The sequence below is a fragment of the Polypterus senegalus genome, chromosome 14 (genome assembly GCF_016835505.1).
Source record: "Polypterus senegalus isolate Bchr_013 chromosome 14, ASM1683550v1, whole genome shotgun sequence".
Lineage (NCBI taxonomy): Eukaryota > Metazoa > Chordata > Cladistia > Polypteriformes > Polypteridae > Polypterus > Polypterus senegalus.
In genome coordinates this window covers 34,920,276-34,946,636 of record NC_053167.1, presented here as the reverse complement: position 1 = coordinate 34,946,636, position 26,361 = coordinate 34,920,276, and the positions used below count along the sequence as shown (strand labels likewise).

Here is a 26,361-nt window from a genome sequence, read left to right as displayed (position 1 = left end):
GACAGATAATTTTGAGATCGCATAGTGTGGGGGAGGAACGATCTCCTAAATCTGTCAGTGGAGCAGGACAGTAACAGCAGTCTGTCACTGAAGCTGCTCCTCTGTCTGTCTGTTCAGCGTATGCAGTGGATTCTCCATGATTGACAGGAGCCTGCTCAGTGCCCGTCACTCTGCCATGGATGTCAAACTGTCCAGCTCCATGCCTACTATAGAGCCTGCCTTCATCACCAGTTTGTCCAGGTGTGAGGCATCCCTCTTCTTTATGCTGCCTCCACAGCACACCACCGCGTAGAAGAGAGCGCTCGCCACAGCTGTCTGATAGAACATATGCAGCATCTTATTGCAGATGTTGAAGGACGCCAGCCTTCTAAGGAAGTATAGTCAGCTCTGTCCTTTCTTGCACAGAACATCAGTATTGGCAGTCCAGTCCAATTTATCATCCCGCTGCACTCCCAGGTATTTATAGGTCTGCACCCTCTGCACACATTCACCTCTGATGATTATTGATGATTGGTTATTCAGATTTCTCTTCTAGGTGTCATCATGAAAATGTGCTCAGAATTTTATATTTTCACTGCATGGCACCTGTAGGAACCAACAGGATCACTCATTATGAATACCTTTGATTGAAAAGTATAGATATGTAGTCACATGATGCATTAGATATAGACCTGCCTTTCCTCTTTCCATGTAATTTTATTTATTTTTTTATTTTCATTAAGGTGGAAGCTAAACTACTTCTTGTACTCTAAATGAATGGTTAGAGGGTTTGTGAGGATATGCAGCGAGTAACTGTTTGTAGAAATTTGTGATTGATTAATAGTCAAAAGAGGGATGCCATAATAATTTGAAAAAGACATTTTTATACATGGCTCATTAATGATCAGTTTTGCCTTCAGCAACACTGGTAATTAATCCAATAATTTGGCAAGGCTTATACTTTATTTTCCTTAAGGTGTCCAGCCTTTAGACTTCTATCGAGGTAACTGAAGCGTACTTGTTTTAAGAAACAGAATTATATAATTTATTGATAAACATAAGGATTATAGATGTATGATATCTGTATATATATAAATAAATATATATATATATATATCCAGTTATCATACATCATATCATATATATATTTATATATATATATATATATATAAAAATAGGGTGTTCGCATCTCAGCCCCTCGTGTTGTGAAGAGGGGGGCTGAACGCACCCCAAGGTGACGTGGTCGCTGCTCCGAAACCCCCTCTTAAACGTTGATACAAAGGAAAACAAATACAGTTTTTTTTACCTCCTCTTTGCTCGATCAGCTGCTGGTTCGTAGAGCACTTGGAACATTTAAAAGCCTGTACAGCAGCTGTCCTACTCTTTGTCTTTTATTTCTGGATCGAGTGTGGTTAAATCTTTTGCCACAAAGTCTCATCTCACGGGATGTGACTTCTTGATATTTTTTTAATTTATAATTTAAAAATGGAATAAGAATCTGAAAATTTGACAACATCACATTAAAGTTCGATAAATTCTGAAAAGAATGATACCAAACATATATGTGTAGGTTTTAAAATAAGCCTGATTTAAAGCATGACAAAAAACATAAAATCGTTGCAGAAAATCATTGCATTTTTAGGCTTAGGATTTTATATATACTGTAGTGAGTAGATATAGATATTGACATATAAGACTAAACAGAAACACTAGACAGTAAAACATAACATATTGTATAGGATGGCTGTTTACTGGTATTTAGAGTTGTACTTTATCATGGTACAGATAAAATGCTTGAGTCCATTTCATGCCTTGTAGCTCAACAGGTCTCAGGGGAATCTGGAGAGATGTCACCTCTGATTTACACCTTTGTTATTAGATGAAGTCCAGGCCTATCCTGGTACAAAAGCTGGAGTTCAGTCACTTAGTTTGGAATGCAAGTGGAGGTTTTGTACAGCTGGATGCCTGTCTGCCTATCTGCTTTCTTCAGAGGCCTGGGGTGACTCAAAAGTCTAGCCTACGCACTTTGTCCTACACTTTTAATGCCTGTCTCTTTTCAGGTAAGACCTCGCCAAAGGCCTCACCAAGGAAGCGCACCAAGCGAGCAGTTGGTGTTGACCAGTAGAAGCTATTCAGAGCATGGCTTACCATGAAAGGGCAGACACTCTTCAAAACTTTATCACTGACAAACTGATTAATTCTGCTCCTTAAGTGAAATACACCCTATTGGGGAGGATGAAGAATGCCACAGAAGAGCATAACCTGTGGGTACCATGGCACTGTAAGTGAAAGTGGTGTCTTTGTGATCTGTGGATCTGTGGTGCTTGTCATAAAAATGGCCAATGGCATTTTATGATTTAGAGGCCAGTACTTGTCATTCTTGCATGAGTCATGTTAAACTTCACTGATGAAGACCAGCCACCAATGTCTAGTCATGTTTTCTGAAGAGAAATGTGAACACCTTCATGTTGGCCTATGTTGTCTTTGTCAAGCTTTTAGTTTTAAATAAAGTTATTTCTCTATAACCTAGTGAACCAGCTTCTTTATTTTTAATAAGGCTATTATGATCTATGATTGATCTATGCTGACTTGAAGGACGCAAGATGGAGCACTGACAAAGCCAATGTCACAGAGACCTTGCAGACCTTACATTATAGATGGCACACTCCACCAGCAGTCATCGTTCTTCGACCCTTACATTGTTTCCTCCAGGCAATTCCATTATGTCAATATACCACTTTCAAGACAATGCAGCCACATTTGACTAGGCTCTAAGAAGTTCTTGCTGATTCATCATTTTGAAACAAACAATTGTTAAAGGAATACTCCTCCTTTAAATGAACAGTGTTTGTAGTAATGGATGATAAAAACTTTTAATGGAGAAAAGAAGTTACATTGTTCCTGACACAATAGACTTCTATGGGGACTAATGCTGAACAAACAAGAAATATATCAAAACTTTCATGAAATAAAATCTGTTTACTAATGTTGCCTAATCCAGATATCCAGACATATCCTCATAATGCCTCAAGCACATACATGTTTCCTAAAATATTAAACAAACCACTTCTGAAAAATCCTTTTTGTGAATGGCTGGAGAGCCATATCAAACTTTTGAATTGAAGACCTACCTCTACCTCCAGTCATTTATCATTAAGCCACAATGCCTCATCTCCAGGTTTTTCAACTGTAGTTTGTGAAACTGCACTGTTAAATTAAATCTTCTGCTTGTTGAACCACTTTGGATATGCACAAATATGAGGCATACATTCCACTTGATAATATTTTCGCTTGACCTTGTTTCCTGATTTTTCACCTCTCTGCCATGTTGATTTGATGTGAAGCGCTATGATAGCCAATCAATGAGCTGATACTGGGCACGACTGGTGAATTATTGGGAATGTGGGTTTTCAATTCAGGTGAGTATTCTAGTTTGAGAGTGCAACCCAGAGAATTTTTTTGAAAGACCACAGAGCACAGTCAATATTAATCACTGTTCCACCCAATTTACTTGTTGATTTTATGTAATCGTTAAAATAAAATTAAATCTAAGTGGAAATATAAATAAGTGTATTAGTTATAAATACATAGATCTATGTTTCGAAAAATCCAAATTGCTGTTCAGTTGTGTTTTTATTTAACTGCTTTAATGAGGTAAAGCTATGGAAGAACTACTACTTGCACAGGTGGTCAATCTGTTAAACAACAACTTAGGTGCCAGTCTAGGGTGTCGTCATCTGAAAGAAGCTGTTCATAGGGGTGTGTGCCCCAGAAACCTCAGACACTGCACTATAGGTACTGAGCTTCACCAGCTACTTGTATATAAATTCAGAGGGGAGAGAAGTTCTTTCAGTGATAGACAAGTCTTGAAATGGCAAGGCAATACCACTGACTCTTAATGGCCTGAACTTGAATATTTAGGTTTTATTTTTAAAATGGATTTAATATTTAGTTACCACATCTATTGAAAGCTTTTGCCAGTTTAGAAAAATTCAAATTAATGTTGTGGACTGTGCCGGGCAGTTTATCCCGGCCAAGTCCCCCAAGCCGCCAGATGGAGCCCTCCCTGCAGTATGGAGGTGCCCCTAAGACCAGCAGGGAGTCATGGACTATGTAGTTTTTATCCTCAGCCCTGCTGGATACCACAGGGGCCGCAAGAGGGAGCTGCAGGGAGGACCAAAGACTTATTTGTACACTATGACCCGGAAGTTCGTCATAGGAAGAGCGACAGACTTCCGGGATGAAGAAAAGTACTTTTTACCTGACCCGGAAGTGATACAAGATCACATGGACTGGGGACTGGGAACACTTCCGGGTCAGGGAATATAAAAGGACTGAGGGAACTCCCAGACGCCGAGCTGAGCTGGGTGGTAGGAGGGCAACGCGTCTGGGAGTGGAGGATTGTGATTATTATTGATTTGTTATTGTGGTTTATGAATAGTGTAGAGTGGAGGGTGCTTGGTGCACATTATTATAATAAAAAGAATAATTGTAGCACTTTTACCAGGTGTTTGGCGTGGTACCTGAGGGTTCAAGGGAGCACTACTGCCCCCAACTGCGACAATGTTTTTTTTTTTAATTGCAGACTGTTACAAAGCTAGTTTATTCATTTGCTTCTTCTGTCTTTGCAGTGTATTGCCAAGCTATTGAAACTGTCACAAAATTTACTACTCTGTACTCTAATTTTAACTTAATTCTAAGGATCAGTGTTCACATTAATAGATTTGAAATGGAAATAAATCATTAATTGCATTGCATTCTCAACTTTTATTTTCATTGCAGAATTTACCAACATAACTGTACACCAATCCTTCAGTATCTGCAATCACTGTCTCCAAAAATGGCTTGTTATATTTACATCCAAAGTTCAATATTGACCTGCGATTGACTAACCCTGTCCAAGGTTTGCTCCTGCCTTGCGCCTTATGGCTAGCTGTATATCGGGGTTGACCAACTCCGATCCTGCTGGGCTACAGTGGCTGCAGGTTTCTATTGTAACCATCTTTTTAATTAGTTAGTTGTTTTTGCTGCGGATTAACTTGTTTCGCCTTAGTTTCTCAGACCCCTTAGTTGTTCCTTTTTCCTTAATGGTCAGCCAAACAATAATGAGACACAAAACAAGCCACCACACGACCAGCTAACCTGAAAATAAAGAAAGGTGAAGGTCTCAGTCATGTTGGTCTGCTCAGGTCATCAAAACATCTTACGGTGGTCTTAGAAAAAACAGAAAATCAACAGTCTGCTGTGGCAGAATGAGAGCAGCAACAAGTCATGATATTCAATAACAGCTTTAATTAACAGCAGGAATTGGCTTCTCATTAAAAAAACTGGTTGGAGTGAAGTTGGCTGGATTTTGACATCCCAATTTAGCTGGTCATCTGTTGGCTCATTTCACATCTCATTTCTGTTTGGCTACAATTTAATGAAAAAACAAATCAATTCAGAGGACTGAATCCTTAAAAACAAGGCTATTGAAATGAAGGGAAAAGAAGTTAATTAGCAGTGAAAACTGTTCACTGATTAGGAAAACGGTTAGAATGAAAACCTGCAGCCACTGTGGCCCACCAGGACTGGAGGTGGAAGCCCCTGCTGTATATAATTTGAATCAATATTTTTAATCAATACATGATATAATTTTACAATTTAATACAAGTATATACTTCTATACAATTATAACAATTAATTATTAAACATAACGATAAGAGTTGAATGGAACTAAAAGGTTAACTAAATGTTGTTTTAGGCCTCGGCACGTGAGGGTTTTGCCTTAAGTTAGAGGAGCCAACAAGATAGTTGCTAAAGTTAAAATGAAGTAGATGAGTAACAAACACCCCTCTAGAAAGTGGGAATAAACAAATGGGAAAACCCAAACACCCCTCCTTTGAAGCAGTGCTAAAATCAATAGGAGAGTCTGCAGATCACCCCTATTGATGTATTAGATGAGGTAATGTAACAGAAAAGAATGAAAGCAGATGAATTGTTTTATTGAGTGCTCATTCTATAGAATGAAACATCTGTGCATATCTATGTGCAAATAAAGAATTATTTTGCCTTTTCATCTGCCCTCCTTGAATGACTTCTTTGAAAACCGAGGAAAGTTTTTTCCACAACAGCTGGTATAGGCTCCAGGATCCCTGTGACCCTGTTGTAATAAGCGCTTCAGAAAATGACTGCCTGATTATTGTAATGGACGTCTGGGACCCTGGACTAGCTGGGACACCAGGAGAATGCAAAGACAGGGAGAGAAACAATAAAAGGGGGCGACTGGACAGTTCCTAAACCTTAGACTGCACCACTTCCACCGCACCAGGAGGTGCTGCCAGAAGAGAAACCGGGAGCACCTGGAGCACATCTGGGTGCAACATAAAAGGGGCTGCCTCACTCCATTCAGAGAGCCAGAGTCAGGAGATAGAGGACAGAGCTTGCGGGAGAGGAGTGGAGGCGGCAGAAGGTGAGAAGAAAAAGAATATGAAAGGAAAAGGACTGAGCATTTGTGGCTGATTGGTGCACTGTGTTGTGTAGAGGCAGCAGAAAAGAAATAAACGTATGTATTTTAGGACTTGTGTGTTTTGGTGTCTGTCTGTGTCCAGGCTGATCTTCTACACTATCTATGTAGCAACCCTCATTTTCTAAATGTGAATCCTAAAAAAGGTAAAAAGCAAGTGTGCAACACCAAAAACTTTATGTTGCTCGCTTCTCCAGACAAGGTGAAGAGCCCGCCACTGGCAATGAGGCCAGAGTAATGCAAGTCCTGTTGTATGTTGGACTTTTTAGGGGATAGCTTGGAGGAGTCACTATTGTTTAAGGCTTCATCTACAGGAGATGCCAGCTGATATAGCATCTTGCACTCGGGGTCACTGAACTAGAGATGGAGTCGGCTGACCTGCGTTGTAGTTGCCAATTGACAGACCTGGCCCAGGTGTCCTTTAGACAGATAGTGTACACCTCTAAGATGGTGTGTGAGGAGATTCCAGATCATACAGGCAAAGATATGTGGGTCACGGTTACACGGCTCAAGGTAAAGGATGCACATTGTCCAGAGTCATCGACCCCAGAATTTGAAGTGTCAAACCATTTTCAGGTCCTTGCAGAGCTGGATGGTGTCTCTGAAGATTCTTTGGTGGTAGGCAGACATGAGGGGCACCAACTGGCCCCCTCAAAATCTGTTCCCAAAGAGATAGTGATAGTTGGAGATTCAGTCATTAGGAGGATTGAAGCACAGGTTTGCTCCAGGGACAGAGAGTCTTGCAAGGTGTGTTGCTTTTTGGGTGTACAGGTGGCAGACCTTCTTGGAAGGGTTGATAGGCTCTTGACCAGAGTGGGGATGGATCCATTTGTTATTGTCCATGTTGGGATAAATTAAATATACAAGGGTTGTCTGTGATCAAAATTTAAAGAATTAGGTGCCAGGCTGTGGTGCAGAACTGACAAGGTAGTCTCCTCTGAAGTTCTGCCTGTACCATGTGCCAGTACAAATAAGGTGGAGGAGATTAGAAGGCTTAATGAATGGCTCAAATCTTGGTGTTGGGTAGAACAGTGTAGGCTTACGAGGCATTGGGACTCCTTTTGGAACTGATGGGACCTGTTCTGCTGCAACAGGTTACATCTAAACCGGAGGAGGCGTCCCAATGTGTTGGAGAGGAGTATATGAGTAGGTTAGTCAAGGATTGTTTAAACTAGGGTATGGAGGACAGGGAGTTTAGGACAGGCCAGGTTTACAACTGTATATGAAGACACAAACAATACTGTAAAAATAAAAATGCATAGTAATGTAAACTCTTACCCAAAATTTAAATGCAAGAGTAAAATGAGTAACACATTAAACATAGCTTGCCTTAATTCTAGAAGTATCAAAAATAAAATGAGTTACAGTTGTATGTAGCGGAGCATCCTGTAATTATGATATTATAGCAATAACAGAAACCTGGCTAAATATCAAAGATGGGGATGAGTATAATGCAATTGTTAGGAAGGATAGACAGAACAGAAAAGGAAGTGGAGTTGCTGTTTATGGCAAACAAAATTTAAATGCAAGTCCTCTTTAGCTGGACGAAGAGCCCCATCTTAGTCAGGACATGTGGCTTGGTCTGGAAAGCATTAGGGAAAGAGGCTGATTTTAGGGGTGTGTTATAGACAGTCATTGCAGACAATAATTTCAATGAATATCATTTTTGAATTAAAAAAGGCAAGTTTAAAGGGGAATATTACAGTCATGAGGGACTTTAACTACTAGAATATTAACTGGGTTAACCTTGCAAATAGCTAGCACAAGAGTGGGAGATTTTAGAAGTAATCAGTGACTGTTTGTGAAATTTAGACAGGGTGAAGCCTGTCTAAATTTAGTATTTTGTAATAATCAAGATAGATTTGAAGGTGTAGAGATCATTGGACCATTAGGGTCAAGTGACTGTAATATAATACAGTCCTCTGTGTTTTGGAAGAATGCGGCTGCAAAGACTAAAACTGTTAAGTTTAACTTTGGTAAGGCAAATATTGTGTAGATGCATTAAAATCTAAGGAGGATAGACTGGGTTAAGCTTTTAAATACAGAGACAGTCGAGGAACAGGTTTAAAAATGTTTTACATATAATGCAGGACAACTACATACCTAAATTTGGAATTAGTAGAAAAGTTAAAAAAAAAAACTGCAGTGGTATAATAAAGAATTGAAAAGAAGCAGCAAAGGAAAAATAAAGCTGTGCAAAGAGTATAACATTAATAACTCTAATTGAATCATAGGGTGTATGAGAGCATGAGGGCAACCATTAAGAAGAATACTAGGGAGGCTAAAAGGCAGTTAAAGAGGAATATAGCAGATAAGACAAAAGACCACCCAAAGAAATTCTTTCAGTATTTCAGTAGTAAAACAACAGTCAAGGAGGATGTGAAGTGCATCAGGAATAGTAAAGGGGAATTACAAAATATAGACAGTGAAATAGCAGATGCTGTAAACTCGCATTTTTCTGAAGTCTTCACATGTGAGGAAGTGAATAACCTTCCATCGGTATAAGGGACTACTAAGGAGGTATTGAGCTATTTAGAAAATGTAGAGGGAGAGGTGCTGCTCAGATTAAATAGAGTGAAATCAAGCAAATCACCAGGACCATATAATATTTACCCGCAAGTTCTTAAGGAGGTTAGTGAGTACATACCTGTATATAAACCATTTATGTATATTTTAAGGAAATCACTGTGCACTGGAGAAATGCAGAAGGACTGGAAAATGGCAAATATTATCCCGTTATATAAAACGTGTGACTGATTCAAGCAAGCAACTACAGGCCACTAAGCGTAACGTGCATCACAGGTAAATTAATGGAAGTAATCATTAAGGATGAGATTGAGCAGCACATGGCAAGTACAGTTTTACTGAACAGTTAGGATGAGTTCAGCAGAGGGAGGTCGTGTTTTACTAAAATGCTGGAATTATAGGAGAAAGTAACAAAAGGATACAATCAAAGTTGAGCATATGATATTATTTATCTGGAATTTCAAAAAACATTCGATAAAGTGCTACATGAGTACCAAACTAAATGAAATGGGAGTGCAGGGTGTTGTTTGAAGGTGGATACAATATTGGCTCAAGCACAGATAGCAGAGGGTTATGGTACGAGGAACGTTATCGGAAATTGCCTGACATTAAGAGTGGTGTTAAACTGGGACCTGTGTTGGAGCCGCTGCCATTTTTAATCTTCTTATATAATACGCTACCGTGGCTGCCCGTTTGCCGATGATTTTAAATCACCTGTAGCTCACAAACCGTTTGAGCTATTGACCTGAAATTTGCTACACATATACTACGTGACGTCTACTATCCGATTTTGGGGTGATGATTGACCTCCAAAGTTATTCCTTTTTTCATTTTTATTTTATTTTATTGTAGAATCAACTCTCAGCAGCGGCCAGCAGGGCAGCCATGCAACACATGCATACGGGTGTCGTTCTCATCCCTACCACCTTCGCCATAACTTCCCCTACCTCTTCATATCTTAAATCATTCTTGAGGCAGATTGAAGGCTTTAGTCCCAGCTTAAGTGAAAAATTAAAGAAAACGTACTAAGCAATTGCAACACAAACACTGACTTAATCAGTTTTAACGTGAAAAGATGCTGACGAAAGAAGAGAAGAAGCAGGCCGCTACAGGTGGAGAAAAGAAGAGCTGCTCAGGAAGCAGCAAGCGCATCAACCTCTGAGCAAACAAATGCTAAACGTACAGAGAAAGAGCATGAAAATTATGAATGCTTAAGTCAAGTGTATTCACTGCACGTTATTGTGCAGTGCGCCGTTACTGGTATATAAATAATTTGGAGAGGAATATAAATATAGAAAGCTGGTTATGTTTGCAGATGATACCAAGCTATTGGAATTGGCAGATAATCTAGAATCCGTTGAATCATTACTGAGGGGCTTGGACAACATTACAGTCTTGGGCAGACTGATGGTAGATGAAATTTAATGTAAGTTAACGTAAAGTATTACATGTTGGAAATAACAATGTTAGGTTTGAATACACAATGGGAGGTCTGAAAATCGAAAGTAAACATTATGAGAAGAATTTAAGAGTCGTAGTGGACTCAGCACTATCAACTTCCAGGTAGTGTTCAGACACCATTAAGAAGACTAACAGAATTTTGGGTTATATAGCACGATGTGTATAGTACAAGTCCAAGGAGGTTATGCTGAAGAATATATAATGTACAGTTTATTAGTTAAATTCTTAGAAAAAAAAAAGAATGCCTATTGGTGGATTCTGACATAATTAAGGTAGAAACTGAGAAATATTAGCAGTGACTAAATAATATCCAAGCTTGATTAAAACTAGGAATTTCTTGAAGTGAGTGCCTGTGGCTAGTGTATTTGAGGACAAAGGGCCAAAGGCACGCAAGCAATAGATTTGGGCAGCCTGCTCCAAAAGACTTGTCGCCTCACTTCCTTCATACCTGCTCTTATCTCTGGATTCAAACAATCTGTAAAAAGCCAATAAGGTAAGCCACCATGTATCTGACTCAGTGATGCTAGTAAAAGTAATGTGGACAAGGTCATTCACATTTTCTCCATCTTATTATCAGCAGGGCCTTGCCAGCTCTTTTTTTAGTCCTGTCAGTCACAATTTTTTCACTGACATATCCCATTACTCTTACACCACCTCACTTGATATGGAGGAATAAGGATGGGCAAAGTGCAAAACAGAACATTGAAATGGTGTTTACTGGCCACAAACTGAGGCCCGAGAACTATGTCACCTTCATGGAACTCAATAATAATCAAATCTGCCCCAAAGCAGTCTGCTCCATTTATTATACATGCCAAATCTATCTAAATAGATAGATAGATAGATAGATAGATAGATAGATAGATAGATAGATAGATAGATAGATAGATAGATAGATAGATAGATACTTTATTAATCCCCAAGGGGAAATTCACAAAATACATAATGTACATCGGCACAGCATTATTAGGCACCTGCTCCACACACTTGATCTCTGCAGTGTATTTTTACATTCAGGGAGAGTATAAAATAAACAAATAAATAAGGAACATTCCTCAGAAGTAATAATCAAAAGCTAATTAAACATCTGCAATATGGAAATTTTTAAAATGTATACATTAATTAGTTGATGACTCCAAACTGTCCTAGGTTGAGTGATAGTGGGAATATATATGAAAGTGTGTCTTGTGACACAGTGGTGGCCCCTCCGGGACTGGCTTAAAGCTTTGCTGCCAGCACTGCGGGAAAAGACTCTGACTGTTTGAGGCCCTGAAATGGACTAAGTGGGTTTGAAAAATGAATGGAACATTAAACTAATTAAACAGAGGACGCCAGATTCATTTTTTAATATGTTTTATTTTATCTGTGGTACTGGCCATGGCACTGTGAGAGGGATATGCAAGTTTTGAAAACATTAAGTGGTTTGTGTTATGTAGAGAATTACAAATCCGACCCCAAACTCCCCCCCAAAAAAACACCACATCACACACACACGCGCACGCACGCACCACCCCCTTATGGATTTAGTGGCGGCTGATTCAGTTGAGAAGCGCATCATAACTCCCTGCAGGATTTGTTCTGGCAGGAAGATGGAATAAATTATTAAAAAACATCGATGGAGATCAATCTACGGCAGTGATGGCGGGATAGAGGGGACAGACTTCAAATGTCCAAAATGCATTTTTCATACGGAAGCAGTGACAGAAGTTAACCTACTTAACATGTGCTTAAAATTAGTAATTGTTGGATCAGATGACCGCAAAAATAAATAATAAATTAGTAGATAAACACTAAGCAAGACGGTCCATACCGCATCTGCAGAGAGTATCTGCGACTCAAGTCGCATCCCTACGTCGCTTTATGTTTCCTTTTCGTGGGCTGCACAGTAACATAGCGGTTGGTAAGACTTACACACCTCGACACAAAATGAAGCCAGTCGCTGATGCCACATAACCACTGAAGAGGTGCTTCTGGAGCTCGTTCTGCATTAAACCATCGGGGACGGTGCAAACTTCCGAACGCACAAGGCGAGAGACGCTGGAGAGGAGGGGGTGCGCCTCCCATTCCGAACGGTAATGTGCACCAGGCGCTCACCTGCGATGGAGTCCCACAGCGCCTGCAGGACCTGAGCAGACGGGGCTATGGGAGAGACGGCAGCCGGCAAAGCTCCTGGAAGTGCGCTCTTCCTCACCTGGGGTGAGTGTCTTTTCACTTGGCACTTCGTTTGCTTCTGGACACTTACAAAGGGAGTCGCTGTGCCTTCGCTGTCTTTGTGTCGCCCTTCGATGTAAAACCGACAATTAGATGACATGTTTATGATTCCGTTAGAAGATGAAATGTAAGGCGGCGTTTTTCGTTTTTGTAATAACATCTCTGTACGCACACTAGAGCTGCATGAGCTGTTTTTCATAAATACAGTAAAACACGCACCCAACGTAGAAGGCAATTCGTGCAATTAGGGTATAGACACAACGGATATTCAGACAGCGGGCTCCCTAGATCGTGTTTTATTTTTTATTTAACCCGCTTTCAGACGCTACTGTTAGAGGTTGCGAGCAAGGGCCTGCAGTCTGCAGAAAGTCGGTCCCAAATCAATTCGTGTTTTTTGGTATCGAGTTGCTCTCCTCGAGGTAGCAGACCTGTCATCTGTAAAGCGGCGTCTGTAACAAGTAACTCTCCTTTTTCAGAAGATTTCTTAATTGTTATAATTATTCTTTGGAATAGAGGCGATTGTATCGAGTTAGGAAAGTTGAATTTGGTAAATGTTTGTTTTAATGAGTCCATTCAACAAATAGTGAATAGATATTTTACAGTTTAAACTACATCGGCATCTGCTACATCAATTTCGTATTATTAAGACAATATGCTGGCAAGTAGCATAATAACAAGGTGAGTATTTTTCTGAGAAAACAGTATGTTAAAAACAAACATTATGTTAAAAACAACTGAATATTCAGCCTCAGCCACAGGAGCTGGCGAAATAAAATACACTTTAAAGAAAAGGCAACACTTAGGCTAAAATCATTGATACTAAGAATCCATCATTCAGAACTGGCTTTGATTTTCCCCAAAAAGCACTTTTGAGGTAGTTATTGGTACTGATTAGTTTAGTATATTTAATGTCTGTCCCTTGCTAAATTAATTTTAATCAATGATGAAATGCAGCTTCCTAGTCTTGCGAATGGGCAGAGTGATACAGTTATCATTTCAACATGACATCTCGGAGCTTCGGTGTGTGATGATGAGAATCGTACGGGGCAAGGTTTGAGAATGTGCAGGAATTTATTTTTAAACGGTTGTTTTATGAATACTGTTTTTTAATTTTCTCTAGCGTGCTTGGATAATTATTTCTTATATAATAATAATAATAATAATAATAATAATAATAATAATAATAATAATAATAATAATAATAATGGAGTTATTTATTTTAGAATTGTTAGAACCTAAACGACATCGGATCCTGTGAGTACCTCATAATAACGGCTATAGTAACATGAATAATGTTTTTATTGGCAAGTTAATTAGCAGAAACATAAGTTTTTAGAGTTCTAGCAATGCCCTTTGAAATTTATTTTATGTCGAATTGTATTTCCAGATATTTCCATTTGTTTGGTTTACTGTAGTACAGAGCTCTTCTAATAATCCCACACAATGGTAACAATGACGGAGCTTTTGTCGGTCAGAGTTAACAAGACCGTCGAGTGGTGTCATTTGCTGATACTGCAAACCTTATGAGTGCAAAGTTACTATTGTGCTATTTTTATATTAATGTTTCGCGAATTTGCGAAGCATTAGGATTAATTTGTTCATCTTAAAAAACGGGCACATTCTGATCTTACTTCATTCTAGAGGCTGATATTTCAGCTTAACCTATTCCTTTAGTCTTTGAAAACAGTATAATATTGGAATAGTTGCCTGAATTATGTAAGTCAGCTATACTACTGCTACTAATCAACTTATTATCAATTGTAACAAATTATAATCACCCGGGACATTTTAGCAGTGTCTTTGAGGTGGGAAGTCCCTTAACATTTTCTTATGTTAGCATGATTAATTCCTTAAACGTTTTAAAGAGTCAAATATTTTAATAATTACGCCTATGATAAATTAATTTCTGCTGCCTTATGAATTTGTATATAGAGTATTTTGTCCCTTCAGTTTTATTGACATTAAATTACACATACGTTTCATTTCATTTAAATACAGCCAGGGATGTAAAGCAGACCAATGCTTTGACGACCGAGCTACTGGAGTGTTGTGTGTGTTTGTGTGTGTGTGTGTTTCTCAGTAGAGGGTGTTGCACCGTCTTTATAGGCACAAGGTCTCAGTGATCCGTCTTTTTTATGAGCCATCTGTCCAAGTGATTTCGAGGAGGTGTTTCCCCATTATGTTATAGTTTCCTTTTATACTGTACGATTGTGTGACATTATATTTATTTTTCACGTTAGTTGTGATTGTTTTTTGTCACATATTATGTTCCCGAATGACCGTTATATATAGATAACATTAATTAATTTATTAGTTAAAGATTTCTGCTCGGGGGGTCTCGGGTTGATTTTTCGCATTTATTCCATGTGTACAATATGGGGGTGTCCAAACGAGCTTCTTGTGTCAGCGTTAGAGAGTCACCTGGAGCTTTCACCGTGCTTAACTCACTGAGGCAGTGAAAGAAAAATGATGTGGAATATTTAAGATCAATAAAACAACGTTCAGGTTAGTTGATAGTACAGTACCTTCCAGAAGAATTAAACCTTCTCGATCATACGATATTAACAAGATAACGAGTCGGTCCTTAGCAATATGTCCCAGTTCAACCAATATATATATATATATATATATATATATATATATATATATATATATATATATATATATATATATATATATATATAAATGGAATGGAGTGGGCATTTGGGGTAGGAAAGGCTGGTAGGACGCATTCTTCTGCCAACTTCTGCGCTGACATACTTTGATTGCTTTAACAATTTCATGAAGGCGCCGGTGAACAACGATGCTGTGCCTCTTCTATGTGGACACACGCTTGACTTGAAATGGGAGATTTTCAAGACTTGCATGACCACAGGAATGGTTATTTACTTTATTACCACGCTATTTATTCTAAACCAATATACGTATAGCATACTTTACATAAATTTAATATGATAGTCATCTTGCAGATATAATCAGAGAATATTTATCCTACTTTAAGCAATAAAATATTATATCATAGGAACTTACTGACACCAAAAGATGAGTCCTATTGAAAATATCAGAGCAATCCAGTGTAATGTTTGCATTACACTTTCTTCCTTTTTATTGTTTACCATTATAATTATTATTTTCTTTTTTTGTTGTAGTTAATTGTTATCGCGTATTTTTTCTAGTATACAAATCAAGTGGGTATCCAAAGAAAAGACAGATTTTATCTAAAACTTTTTTCAAGGTTTGCATCAGGATCTATGTAGTCTTTATTTCCAACATATTCGAAAAATGTAGACCATTAAAAATAAAATAAAATAATTAAAACTCGATTCTTAACAATTCTTTATTTGGTAATCTGCCAAGATGCTATTCCTACCCAATGGCAGTGATACCAGAGATAGTGTGAGCTTTTGAGTCAAAAGGTGCAAAAATGTAACCTTCTTATCAGACAGTCAGTCCAGCACATACCTGTAACAGTGTAGTGTGGCTAGCAGGGTGTGCACAGTCAGTTCGCCTAGATAACCAGAAATGTGAATTTTGTCGGATTTTATACATGAAATTTTGAATGTTGGCTGGAGTATTTGTTTTCCTTACATTTTTGTTGTCTACTGGACATATCTCAGTTATAACGTTAATAGGCTCATATTATCATAATGTTATGTTAACAGAGTAATATTTGTTTAGCGTGTTCAGACTAATGTGTGAGTTCCTATATGTAAAGGTTGTATGATTTAATTATTTCTCACATTACCTTGACATGGAAACGTGTGCAACGGCCTGAATGCTTAGTTGCGTAATTGAATTACATTGTATGCCTATCCTTCCATATGCCTGAGATGTACTGTTCTATATTTTTGTGTGTGAGTGAGAGTCTTCTGCATTGGGCGGCATACTGGGGAACGTTGGTTCTTGCTTTCTGTGCCTTGTAGATGTTTGGTACTGATCCTGAAATGGAACTGGCAGGTGTAGAAGAAGAATGAAATCTGAGATCAATCTATCTATCTGCTTGTGTAAATAATAACAACTGCACTGCTTAAAATTGAAAAAAAAAATCCTTTGATTTTAAACTAAACACAGGCTGTAAATATAACTTTTATAATTTTTTTTTTTGGGGGGGGGAGGGGGTGAAGTAAAAGTGGTCGATGACTTTTATTTTACATTTACTTATCCCCGATCACGGTTGCTTTTTATCTTTTTTTTACTGTTTATTTCCATTTAATTAAAAACGAGACTGTGAGCAGAATGCTGGTGAATGTTCACACACTGAGTGTTGTTCTATTGAGTCTACTAAACGAGTTTTGAACTTCGTCAGAGAAAAAAATCCGTAGTCGGTAATAAGATATCGCTTTATTAGTTTTACGACGAGTCCTGTTTTCCAAATTTTCAATACAGTTTAGTGTTCCGAGATTATCTTGGTGACATCGGGTTTCAATAAGTGGTGGCAGCTCACCATCGGGCACACTCAATTGAAAGTCGCTGGTAAATCAAACCAGCATTTCTGTTGCACTTGATAGAGCAAACACGCTTAGCTGATTAGCCAAAAATAAAACCACGCCTACAATAAGGGCACGTGCAAAAACTCCACAACGAAAGAATTCCGTTACTTGTACTCACTGTTGCTTAATATAACTTTCGACCTTCTTAACAGAAACATATTCGGTGCATTATGTATGTAGGCCTACGCTAATTGCTTTTTTGCGATTGGAATTTAATACTTTCCTCTCATATTCTATTTTGTTTTCCAAACAGTATAGTGAAGACTAATGCTAAAATGCACAGGCCTCCCCGTGTTTTGAAACCTATTTTGATATTAGAACCTCGTATACTTTTAAAACGTCTGTTTTGTGCTCTGTGCCCATTTTCGTCCTTGAATCTAACGGGCATTGATTAGCTGTTTTGAGTTACTTAGGTACGCTTGTTGGGTTCCAGCTGTGGTGAAGGACGAATAAACTTTGATTTGGAAAGTGAAGGAGTAGCGAATGGGATATTGTGAACTTACGCCTCCTGGTAGGAGCTCGCTCCCGTGGCTCGCCTCCAGACGCCTGCGGGGGTCGCGCCCTGCTGGTAACAACAGCTGTAAAACATCCCTGATTAACCCCCAGTGTGTTTCTCTCTACAGCTGAGCCACAGATAACGCCATGATTTATTTTATCAGGCAAAAGATGTATAACCTCCACTGGAAAATCGTCAGACTGACAGATCTCTGTTCCCGTCTGCTGTATCTGGCAGCTCATCCAGATCCCCAGGGCATGCATCGCGTGCTTTTTTGCATTCATTTTTTTTCTTAAATGCATTACAACAAACCATACTAATTTTCACGTTCTTCCTTATGTATTTTTTATTAGACTGGCATCCGAGATTACTCTTATTTTCTTAAAACTGGAAAGTGCCCAGCTGTCTCTCTCTCTCTCTCTCTCTCTCTCTCTATATATATATATATATATATATATATATATATATTATATATATATATATACACACAAATAGATATTCATAGCATCCTGACCTGAATCCCGATCTGGTTGTATGGGTGGTTACCCACTAGGTAACACATGTAGTTGATCTACCAGTCGGCAAACTGCATTGACAGTAAACTATGTAACAAATTTATATATATATATTTTGAACGTCCTTCATATAGTGTGTGCGTACATATATTGTAAAGTATAGCCCGGCCACAGACAGACACAACACCAATGTCTTAAACACACGGGTGTTATTTACACTCTTCAACCGTGGGGCACACCTTCCCCATGACCCACAGGCCCAACACAGTCCCAAAAAGCACTTAACAGACCTCTGCACCACTCCTCCCAGGCAACCTCGTCTTATTCCTCCCACTTCTAGCTGCTGAGTAGTGGCTGCTGGCTCTTTTTGTAGCCCTCCTGGAAGTGTTCCAGGTGGTAATTGGCCTAATTAGACTGCACTTCCGGGTGTGGCTGCATTCCAGCCCACAGAGGCTCATTAAGCCATGCAGCTCCTCTGGGTGGTGGCCATGGAGCCCAACAGGTCTGAGTCCTGAAGTCCAACAACTGTGGCCCCGATGTAACCCAGGAGGGCTGCCACCAAGCGTTCCGGGGGATGTACTGAGGAACCCCTGGCTGCATAAGTAGAAGGTGTGTCCCGGCCAGGCATGGGATCCGGCCCCCCACCACAGTACCCCTCTTCCAGAGGAGTTCTACGGGACTCGGCAGGTCTCTAAGGGGGGAATCAGTGTCCTCAGCACTACGGTTCCGCCCTGTGAATATAAAAGCACAAGGTCTGGGGGTGTTGCCCCGACGTCCTCTCAGGACAACACCGCCAGACGTGGCCCCAGTGGCTGCAGTTAAAGCACCCCCAACTCCCTTTTGCCCAACCCTTTCGGGAGCAGGCAGGAAACTCCTGCCCCTCTGCCCGCTCAGGTGAAGGCGTCTGAGGTTTCTGCCCCTCTGCAGCATGGCCCTCCCGTGTCGTCCGGCCAACAGGCTCACACTGCATTTTGTCAGGAGGTTCTGGTTTCTTTTTCCGGACCCTCCTCTTTCTTTGGGACGCACTGGCGGTCTGAGTCCCTCTATGGGAAAAGGAGGGACCCCTCATCGTCTTCATCCCTTTAGACAGCCGCAAGACTGGTGCCGGGGGCCGGGGCGGGGTTGCTTGGCAGCCGGCTTCTGCCAGTTACCTTCCCGCACGCTCGCCTGCCCAGCTGTCGGTCATTGCGGCAGCCTCTCGTATAGTGGGTGGGGCGGCCTGGCAAGCAGTACTAACCATCACTACAGCCGATCCGTCCCACCCCCTTTTCTCTACGGCACAGGCCTCACTCACCTGTACCGCTGTGTCCTGCAGGGGAAAAGCTAATGCGCCGCGTCTTTGCAGCCATTTGGTAATGACTCCCAATGAGGCACCGAGGGCCTTCTCCATCCGCTCCCACGTCTCCTGCAGGACCTGAAAAAGCTTAAGAAATAACTGCTGCAGGGGTAGGAGGATAGCTTCCACCTCCCGTGCAACCCAAGAACAGCTAATATTGTCATTCGGCAGTGGACTCAGGCTCCCCTCGTCCCCTCCCGTCAACCGCGAGCCATCGAGGCCCTTCGGAATCTCCGCAGGCCCCTTTGGGTGATCCTCAGGTTTGGGGAGAAGGTTCATTGTCCCCACCTGCCCATCTTCCTCGGCAGGCAACTGAAAAACACGTCCTTCCCCCTTTAACCTGCTGCAGGGAGGAGCTCCTGCTCCTCTAACGGGAAAACTTCCTCGGGAGGCTGGTCCAGGCTCTCCTCCTCCTGCCGATGGATCAGGCCGAAAGGATGACACAGATCCGCTTCACTCTCTCCCAAGCTTGCTTCGCTGTCACGCCATGGACACATGTCCCCATGCCCATATCGGGTGCTTCCTTCGGATTCTAGAAGGTTGGTTAACCCGCAGACAGAAAACCATTCCCACAGCCCTTCACCCTTTGGTTTGTCACCTACCTCCAGCTGCAACCCGTGGGACGGATTATCGTGGCGGCTTCTGGCGCCTGGCCTCTGTATCCACCCGGCTTTTTTCTTCCCCATTCAATGCAGTGTCATCCAGAGATCCTCAGTGCTTGTCCTACAGCCCCTGCCGCTTGCGCGTTCTTCAGTGTGTTGTGCTGCGTGGGCTTGCTTGTGGTCACGAGTGCACTCTCACCACGCTTTGCTTTCTTGTGGCCTCGAGCACGTGCCTTGCGCTGCTGTGCCAGGCCATTTTACAAATAATTTTCAGGAGGCTCCTGCATTGAACCAGGCAGAGAGTCCCATCTGGGATGCCATGTAAAGTATAGCCCGGACACAGACAGACACAAAGGAACAGTATGTCAAGACAGTGAATGTCAAGAAGGTGAAAAGAGCGTCAGGCAGAGTGATGATTATGAAGCTGGAAATTGAAGGTTTGATGATGAATGTTGTTAGTGCATATGCCCTGCAAGTTGGGTGATCGATGGATGAGAAATAAGATTTCTATAGTGATTTAGAAGAAGTGGTGGAGAGCGTATCGAAGGAAGAGAGAGTGGTGACTGGAGAAGATTTCAGTGGACATGCTGGTGAAGGGAACAGAGGAGATCAGGAGGTGATGGGTAGGTACTGTTCATGAAAGCTTAGCATACATACTGTTGTTAGAAGAACTGCCTTCTTTCATTGCTTTTTGATTTATTATAGTAATCATTTTGACTGGCTTTTACTAAGTCTGTTTTATACTGGACTAGTATCTCAATGGTAAAGAAAATCATGCTGGATATCTATACTGATATGGACTGGGTAATGTGTTAGGAATGAAAGGATGCCACATTGTTTGATGGAAATGAAAATTATCAACCTTCAGAGGGCTGAATTTAAAGACACCAAGAAAAACAAAGTGAGAAAATGATGTCGCAGGCTAGTCCATTTTGCAGAAATTTAATTGCAGCAACTCTAAATTCTACTCAGTAGTTTGCATGGCCCCCATGTGCTTGTATGCATGCCTAACAATTTCGGGGCATACTACTAATGAGACGACAGATGGTGACCTGGGGGATCTCCTCCTGAATCTGTACCAGAGTATCACTGAGCTCCTGCACAGTCTGAAGTGCAACCTGGTGGCTTTGGATGGACCGAAACAAAATGTCCCAGAGGTGTTCTATTGGATTTAGGTTAGGCGAGCGTGGGGGCCAGTCAATGGTATCAATTCCTTCATCATCCAGGAACTGCCTGCATACTCTCACCACATGAGGCCGGGCATTGTCATGCACAAGGAGGAAACCAGGACCCACTGCACCAGCATAGGGTCTGACAATGGGTCCAAGAATTTGATCCCAATACCTAATGGCAGTCAAGATGCCGTTGTCTAGTCTGTAGAGGTCTATGTGTCCCTCCATGGAGATGCTTTCCCAGACCATCACTGACCCACCACCAAACCGGTCATGCTGAACAATGTTACAGGCAGTATAATGTTCTCCACGGCTTCTCCAGACCCTTTCATGTCTGTCACATGTGCTCAGGGTGAACCTGCTCTCATGTGTGAAAAGCAAAGGGTGCCAGTGGCGGACCTGCCAATTCTCGTGTTCTACGGTAAATGCCAATCGAGGACATCGGGCCCTCAGGCCACCCTCATGAAGTCTGTTTCTGATTGTTTGGTCAGAGACTTTCACACCAGTGGCCTGCTGGAGGTCATTTTGTAGGACTCTGGCAGAGCTCAACCTCCTCCTCCTTGCCCAAAGGGGAAGATACTGGTCCTGCAGATGGGTTAAGGACCTTCTGTGGCCCGGTCCAGCTCTCCTAGAGTAACTGCCTGTCTCCTGGAATCTCCTCCATGCCCTTGAGACTGTGCTGGGAGATAAAGCAAACCTTCTGGAAATGGCACGTATTGATGTGCCTGCCATCCTGGAGAAGTTGGACTACCTGTGCAAACTCTGAAGGGTCCAGGTATTGGCTCATGCAACCAACGCTGACTGTAGCCAAATGCAAAAATAGTGAAAAAACAGTCAGAAAAGATGAGGAGGTAAAAATGTCATTGGCCTTCACCTGTTAAACCATTCTTGTTTTGGGGGTCACCTCATTGTTGTCCCTCTAGTGCACCTGTTAATTTCATTAACTCCAAAGCAGCTGAAACTGATTAACAACCCCCTCTACTACCTAACTGACCAGATCAAAATCCCAGAAGTTTCACTGACTTGATGCTATACTCTGATTAAAAAGTGTTCCTTTAATTTTTTTCTGTTGTTTTCACATTTAAATATCAATACAAGCAAAAATGATAAACTTATCATCCTTAAATTTCTAAACATTTTGTTTTTTTGAAGTGTTTAACTCATTGCTTGTTATACCTTGTAAATGGCAGAACTGGGAGGCTATCTAGGCTTGGGCTCAGGCTACTTTTAGTCCTATATTAGTGATGCACTGCCACCTTATAGCAATACCAATGACAGAAATACATTCTCCATCAGGCAGCAGGAGTGGGCTATGGATGATGGAAGGTAGCTTGATAATTGCGCTGCATACAAAGTTTGAATAGGAAGACCACAGTTAGTCTTTTCCTCAACTACTTTGTACAAAAAAATCTTTGCTTCACTGAATTATTATTTAACAGTATTGTCTCATCAGATTTTGCATTGCTAAGACCCTAAGGAGAAATATTTCTGTCTTGCCTTACCACTCCTTGAAATGTCTTTTGTCACCCACATGCTCATGGGAGGCAGCTAAAGGCCTTGAATGAAGGTAATTCCAGACTAGACCAGGGTTGGTGGAGTGTGCTAATCCTTTCTCTCTTTCCCCTGCAGACCACTTACGGGAAGTTACCCCTGGTCCTGACGATGTCATTTCCTCAGCCTTCCTTTAAAATCGCCATCTTTGCCTCATCCAAGTCAGTTCTGTTCTGGACTCAAAATCGCAAATTTCAAATTTGCAGCTGGGTTTCAAGTATACAGGAGGCTGCCCCAAGTCTTTTTCTGGCTCTTGTCTTTTCATTTGACACTATATAAATTCCTAGAAAACCTATTTTTAGTGAGTTTTGTGATTGTGATTAAATTTAGTGTCAGTTTCACAAAACTGTATGCAAAGGAAAACAGGGCTCTTTTACTCATTACTCCCAATTATATTACGTAGTTCTGCAGTGCTGCATTGCTTGCTGGCACAGAGCGGCCCAGGTTTCTTACTCATTACAGCTCGCTCTCCTTAAAAGGACTGCTCACAGTTGCCGCCCAAGTTGTAATTCATGTGAACTTTGGCAGGCTTGCCATTTTTCTAGCCTCCCTTGTAGCTGGCTCTGAAGCTGATCATCTGCTTGACAGACTATAAACTCATTCTGTTGGTGACTCATCTTTAAACTGATGCAACATGTCAGTACTGTTACAGTATTTTGTGAAATTACACATCATCTATGGAGCAAAATTATACATAATCTATGGAGAGAGATTTAGGCACTGGAGAAGGAAAGTGAATGTGTGGTGGTGGTGGGAATGTCACTGCACTGTATACATGAAATAAGGCAAAATTTGCACTATAGTCAAGTCATGATGAAACAGAATAAGGTGTGATTTTTATTTTTTATAACACTTGTCAAGTTGCTTTTGTTCAGAAGATAAAAGAGAACAACGGGGGATGCCATGAATGACTAAAAGTAATTTGTAAGTTTTACTGTTCTTTGTTGGGAGGCATTCTAAGAAGATCTAATTTTAGAGTTTTTAACACTTTTAAATTAATCTAGAAAGAACAACCTTTGAATCATCTTCAAAACATTGCCAAATACTACTATGTGTGCTGACCTGTGGTTGTCTCTGTGGGATATCCTAAATTTCCCAAAAGCCCCCCACCCCATCCCCCTACTGTAGATAATTTCCAATGTCCATGTTAACATTACACCTTACAATGTGAAATTCCAATAATTACAAATTTACAGTTTAGACTACCCCTTCTTCCATTGTACTTGATGTTCTTAATGTCGATGAAGAGTTTAACCTTTATTTATTGTTGCATCTTTCATTCTTTTCATCTTCCGCAAGAATTACTCCCTAATTACTGTTATTCTGAAGCTTGGTATTTGCAGCTTAGCCAAAAAAAAAAAATCAATGCTTTTCAGAAACACAAAATAATCCAATTTTTGTCATAGCATTATCTAGGAGCTAGTCACCCCAAAGAGTTACTAGCTACTGTACTTTAAACATAAGTGCCACAATTACCTGATGGAGGTAAGCAGTAGAGCTTGTGTCAGAAGGCCCCCCAGATGGATAACAGGAGTTGGATGGAGGAGCTGACATACTGGTGTGAAGACTGATGAGAAGGTGCGCAGCTAGAGAAAGTGCAAGGAGAGTATGCATGCAGTGAAGCAGATGAAGAGGCAGGAGTCAGGAGCTCTGAGAATTCCTGTGCTAGAGAGAGGACTGCCAAGAGTTAGCCATTGGTCAGTAGGTGCACAGTGGAGTTTGGTCGACAATTGTTAAGAATGTGCAGTGAGTGAGTGAGTGAGTGGGTTAGTTAGTTAGTTAGTTAGTTAGTTAGTTAGTTAGTTAGTTAGTTAGTTAGTTAGTTAGTTAGTTAGTTGCAACTTGTCCCAGGTGCCTGACTTTGTATTTGTTTGTTTTTGTAGGTATTTCATTTGCCTTTTCTGTTATGAAGCATAACAATAAATACAATTGATTGCCCAAAGACTCAGAGAGTGCTCATCATGCATGGTCCTTAATGAAAAAAGGACATTACTTAAACAGGCTAAACAAGGCCTATCGTCTTTATGTAAAAGTCCATCCAAGATCTTATCTTTTTATTATCTGTCATTGCCGTAATGCCCCTTGTAACATTAAACCTCACGTGAACATGTCAAACATCTACAAGAAACAGCTGAAATCTCTGTTCTGAGAAAGCAGGATGAGGTATAGTGCCTTAAACAGTGCCTATTAATGGTGAAATTATCAGTATATTTGAATACACTTTAAGAAATACTAAGATAATGCTTTCATGATTAAGGTAGAATGCTAGAGCTGCTCCTTTCCAGCGTTTCTTCTTTCCTATTGCTTCTCCGTAGAGTTGTTATATTTGAGCTCCAACTACATTATATTAACTGGTTTCCTTTCCTAATCTCTGTCCTAGATGCTTTTCAGCATTTTCTCAGTGTGACCCCCGCTCCTAATTAATTAATCATGCTATAGTAATTGATTCCTGAGACAGCACAGTGCCACAGTAGTTAGCATCCTGGATTTTACTCTTGTGCTTGGTTGCTGTCTTTGTGTGGTTTGCAGGTCCTCCACATGAGTTTCTCTCTGTTTTCCACCCACATTCCAAAGACGTGTATTTGATTAATCGCCAGTTCTAGTGTAGTATGGGTGATTGAGTGCATTAATGATTCTGTGATGGAGCGGCACACTCATGCAGTTCTAGTTCCTGACTTTTATTCCCAGTGCTGACAGGATAGGTTTCGAACAATGACAATGTTCTGTTTGCTCCTGTATATTTAATATTCTTTGTAGACCGAGTTGCTTATCTTGGTTAGTGTAGAATATGATGAAAAGTTAAGAGTCGACTAAATTAAAAGCAATCATTCAGTGCATCTTTAGATGTTTGTGCCTGTTTCACCCTGTTTCTGGTGCTCTTACAGTTTTTCTTTGGGTACTGCAAATGATCTATTTCAATCACCTTCATATAAATATGATTTATGATCTTATTATACAGTTTTCACAGGAATTATTAAATCCTGGGCCAGGTGGCAAAGGTTCAGCCATAAATTATGTATAAATGTTTAATTCAAGATTACAAGTATATAATGTTTTTTGTGTAGGACATTTGGAGCTGGGAACTTGTGGACTTTATGGCCATATTGTGAATTGGCACTGCACCAGTTCTACAAGAGCTTCCAAACTCCTGGTTAGGTGTTATAATGGTTTATGGAGAGGATGGATTTTAAAAATTGTATTCAGCGTCCAGGAGCTGAGGAGTTCCCTGTTGAATGTTTAAAATAAGAGTTATTATAATTCTTACTGTTTTGTATGTTTGGCTTTGTTTTATTTTGATTTTGCATAACAAGATGCTTTCATCCTACTATAAAGTCAATTGTTATCAGGGTTCTTATTCCTTTTTCCCAGCTGTGCTCTTCACAGCAGCTGTCTCTGCGGAGGTGAAATGTGGCAGCATTTACAAAGGATTTTCAGACTGCGTGTTGAAACTTGGAGACAGCATGGCCATGTATCGGGAAGAAGACAGTGCTGAGCGTGGATTGCAGATCATATGCAG

At 40.6% G+C, this 26,361-nt stretch overlaps 2 protein-coding genes across 2 annotated transcripts in view; both read left to right on the top strand.

The window, feature by feature from the left end:
- The window catches only part of LOC120514918 (translocon-associated protein subunit alpha-like), a 35,798-nt gene extending 33,294 nt beyond the window's left edge, over nucleotides 1-2,504 (top strand). The window contains exon 9 of the mRNA XM_039735560.1: nucleotides 2,040-2,504. Coding sequence (XP_039591494.1) covers nucleotides 2,040-2,104 — 65 coding nt within the window. The 3' untranslated portion in view covers nucleotides 2,105-2,504. The remainder of the gene's footprint in view (nucleotides 1-2,039) is intronic.
- Nucleotides 2,505-12,021: 9,517 nt separating this feature from the next.
- LOC120515106 (neuritin-like) overlaps nucleotides 12,022-26,361 on the top strand; it is a 43,651-nt gene continuing 29,311 nt past the window's right edge. The window contains exons 1-2 of the mRNA XM_039735835.1: nucleotides 12,022-12,667; nucleotides 26,214-26,361. Coding sequence (XP_039591769.1) covers nucleotides 12,613-12,667; nucleotides 26,214-26,361 — 203 coding nt within the window. The 5' untranslated portion in view covers nucleotides 12,022-12,612. The remainder of the gene's footprint in view (nucleotides 12,668-26,213) is intronic.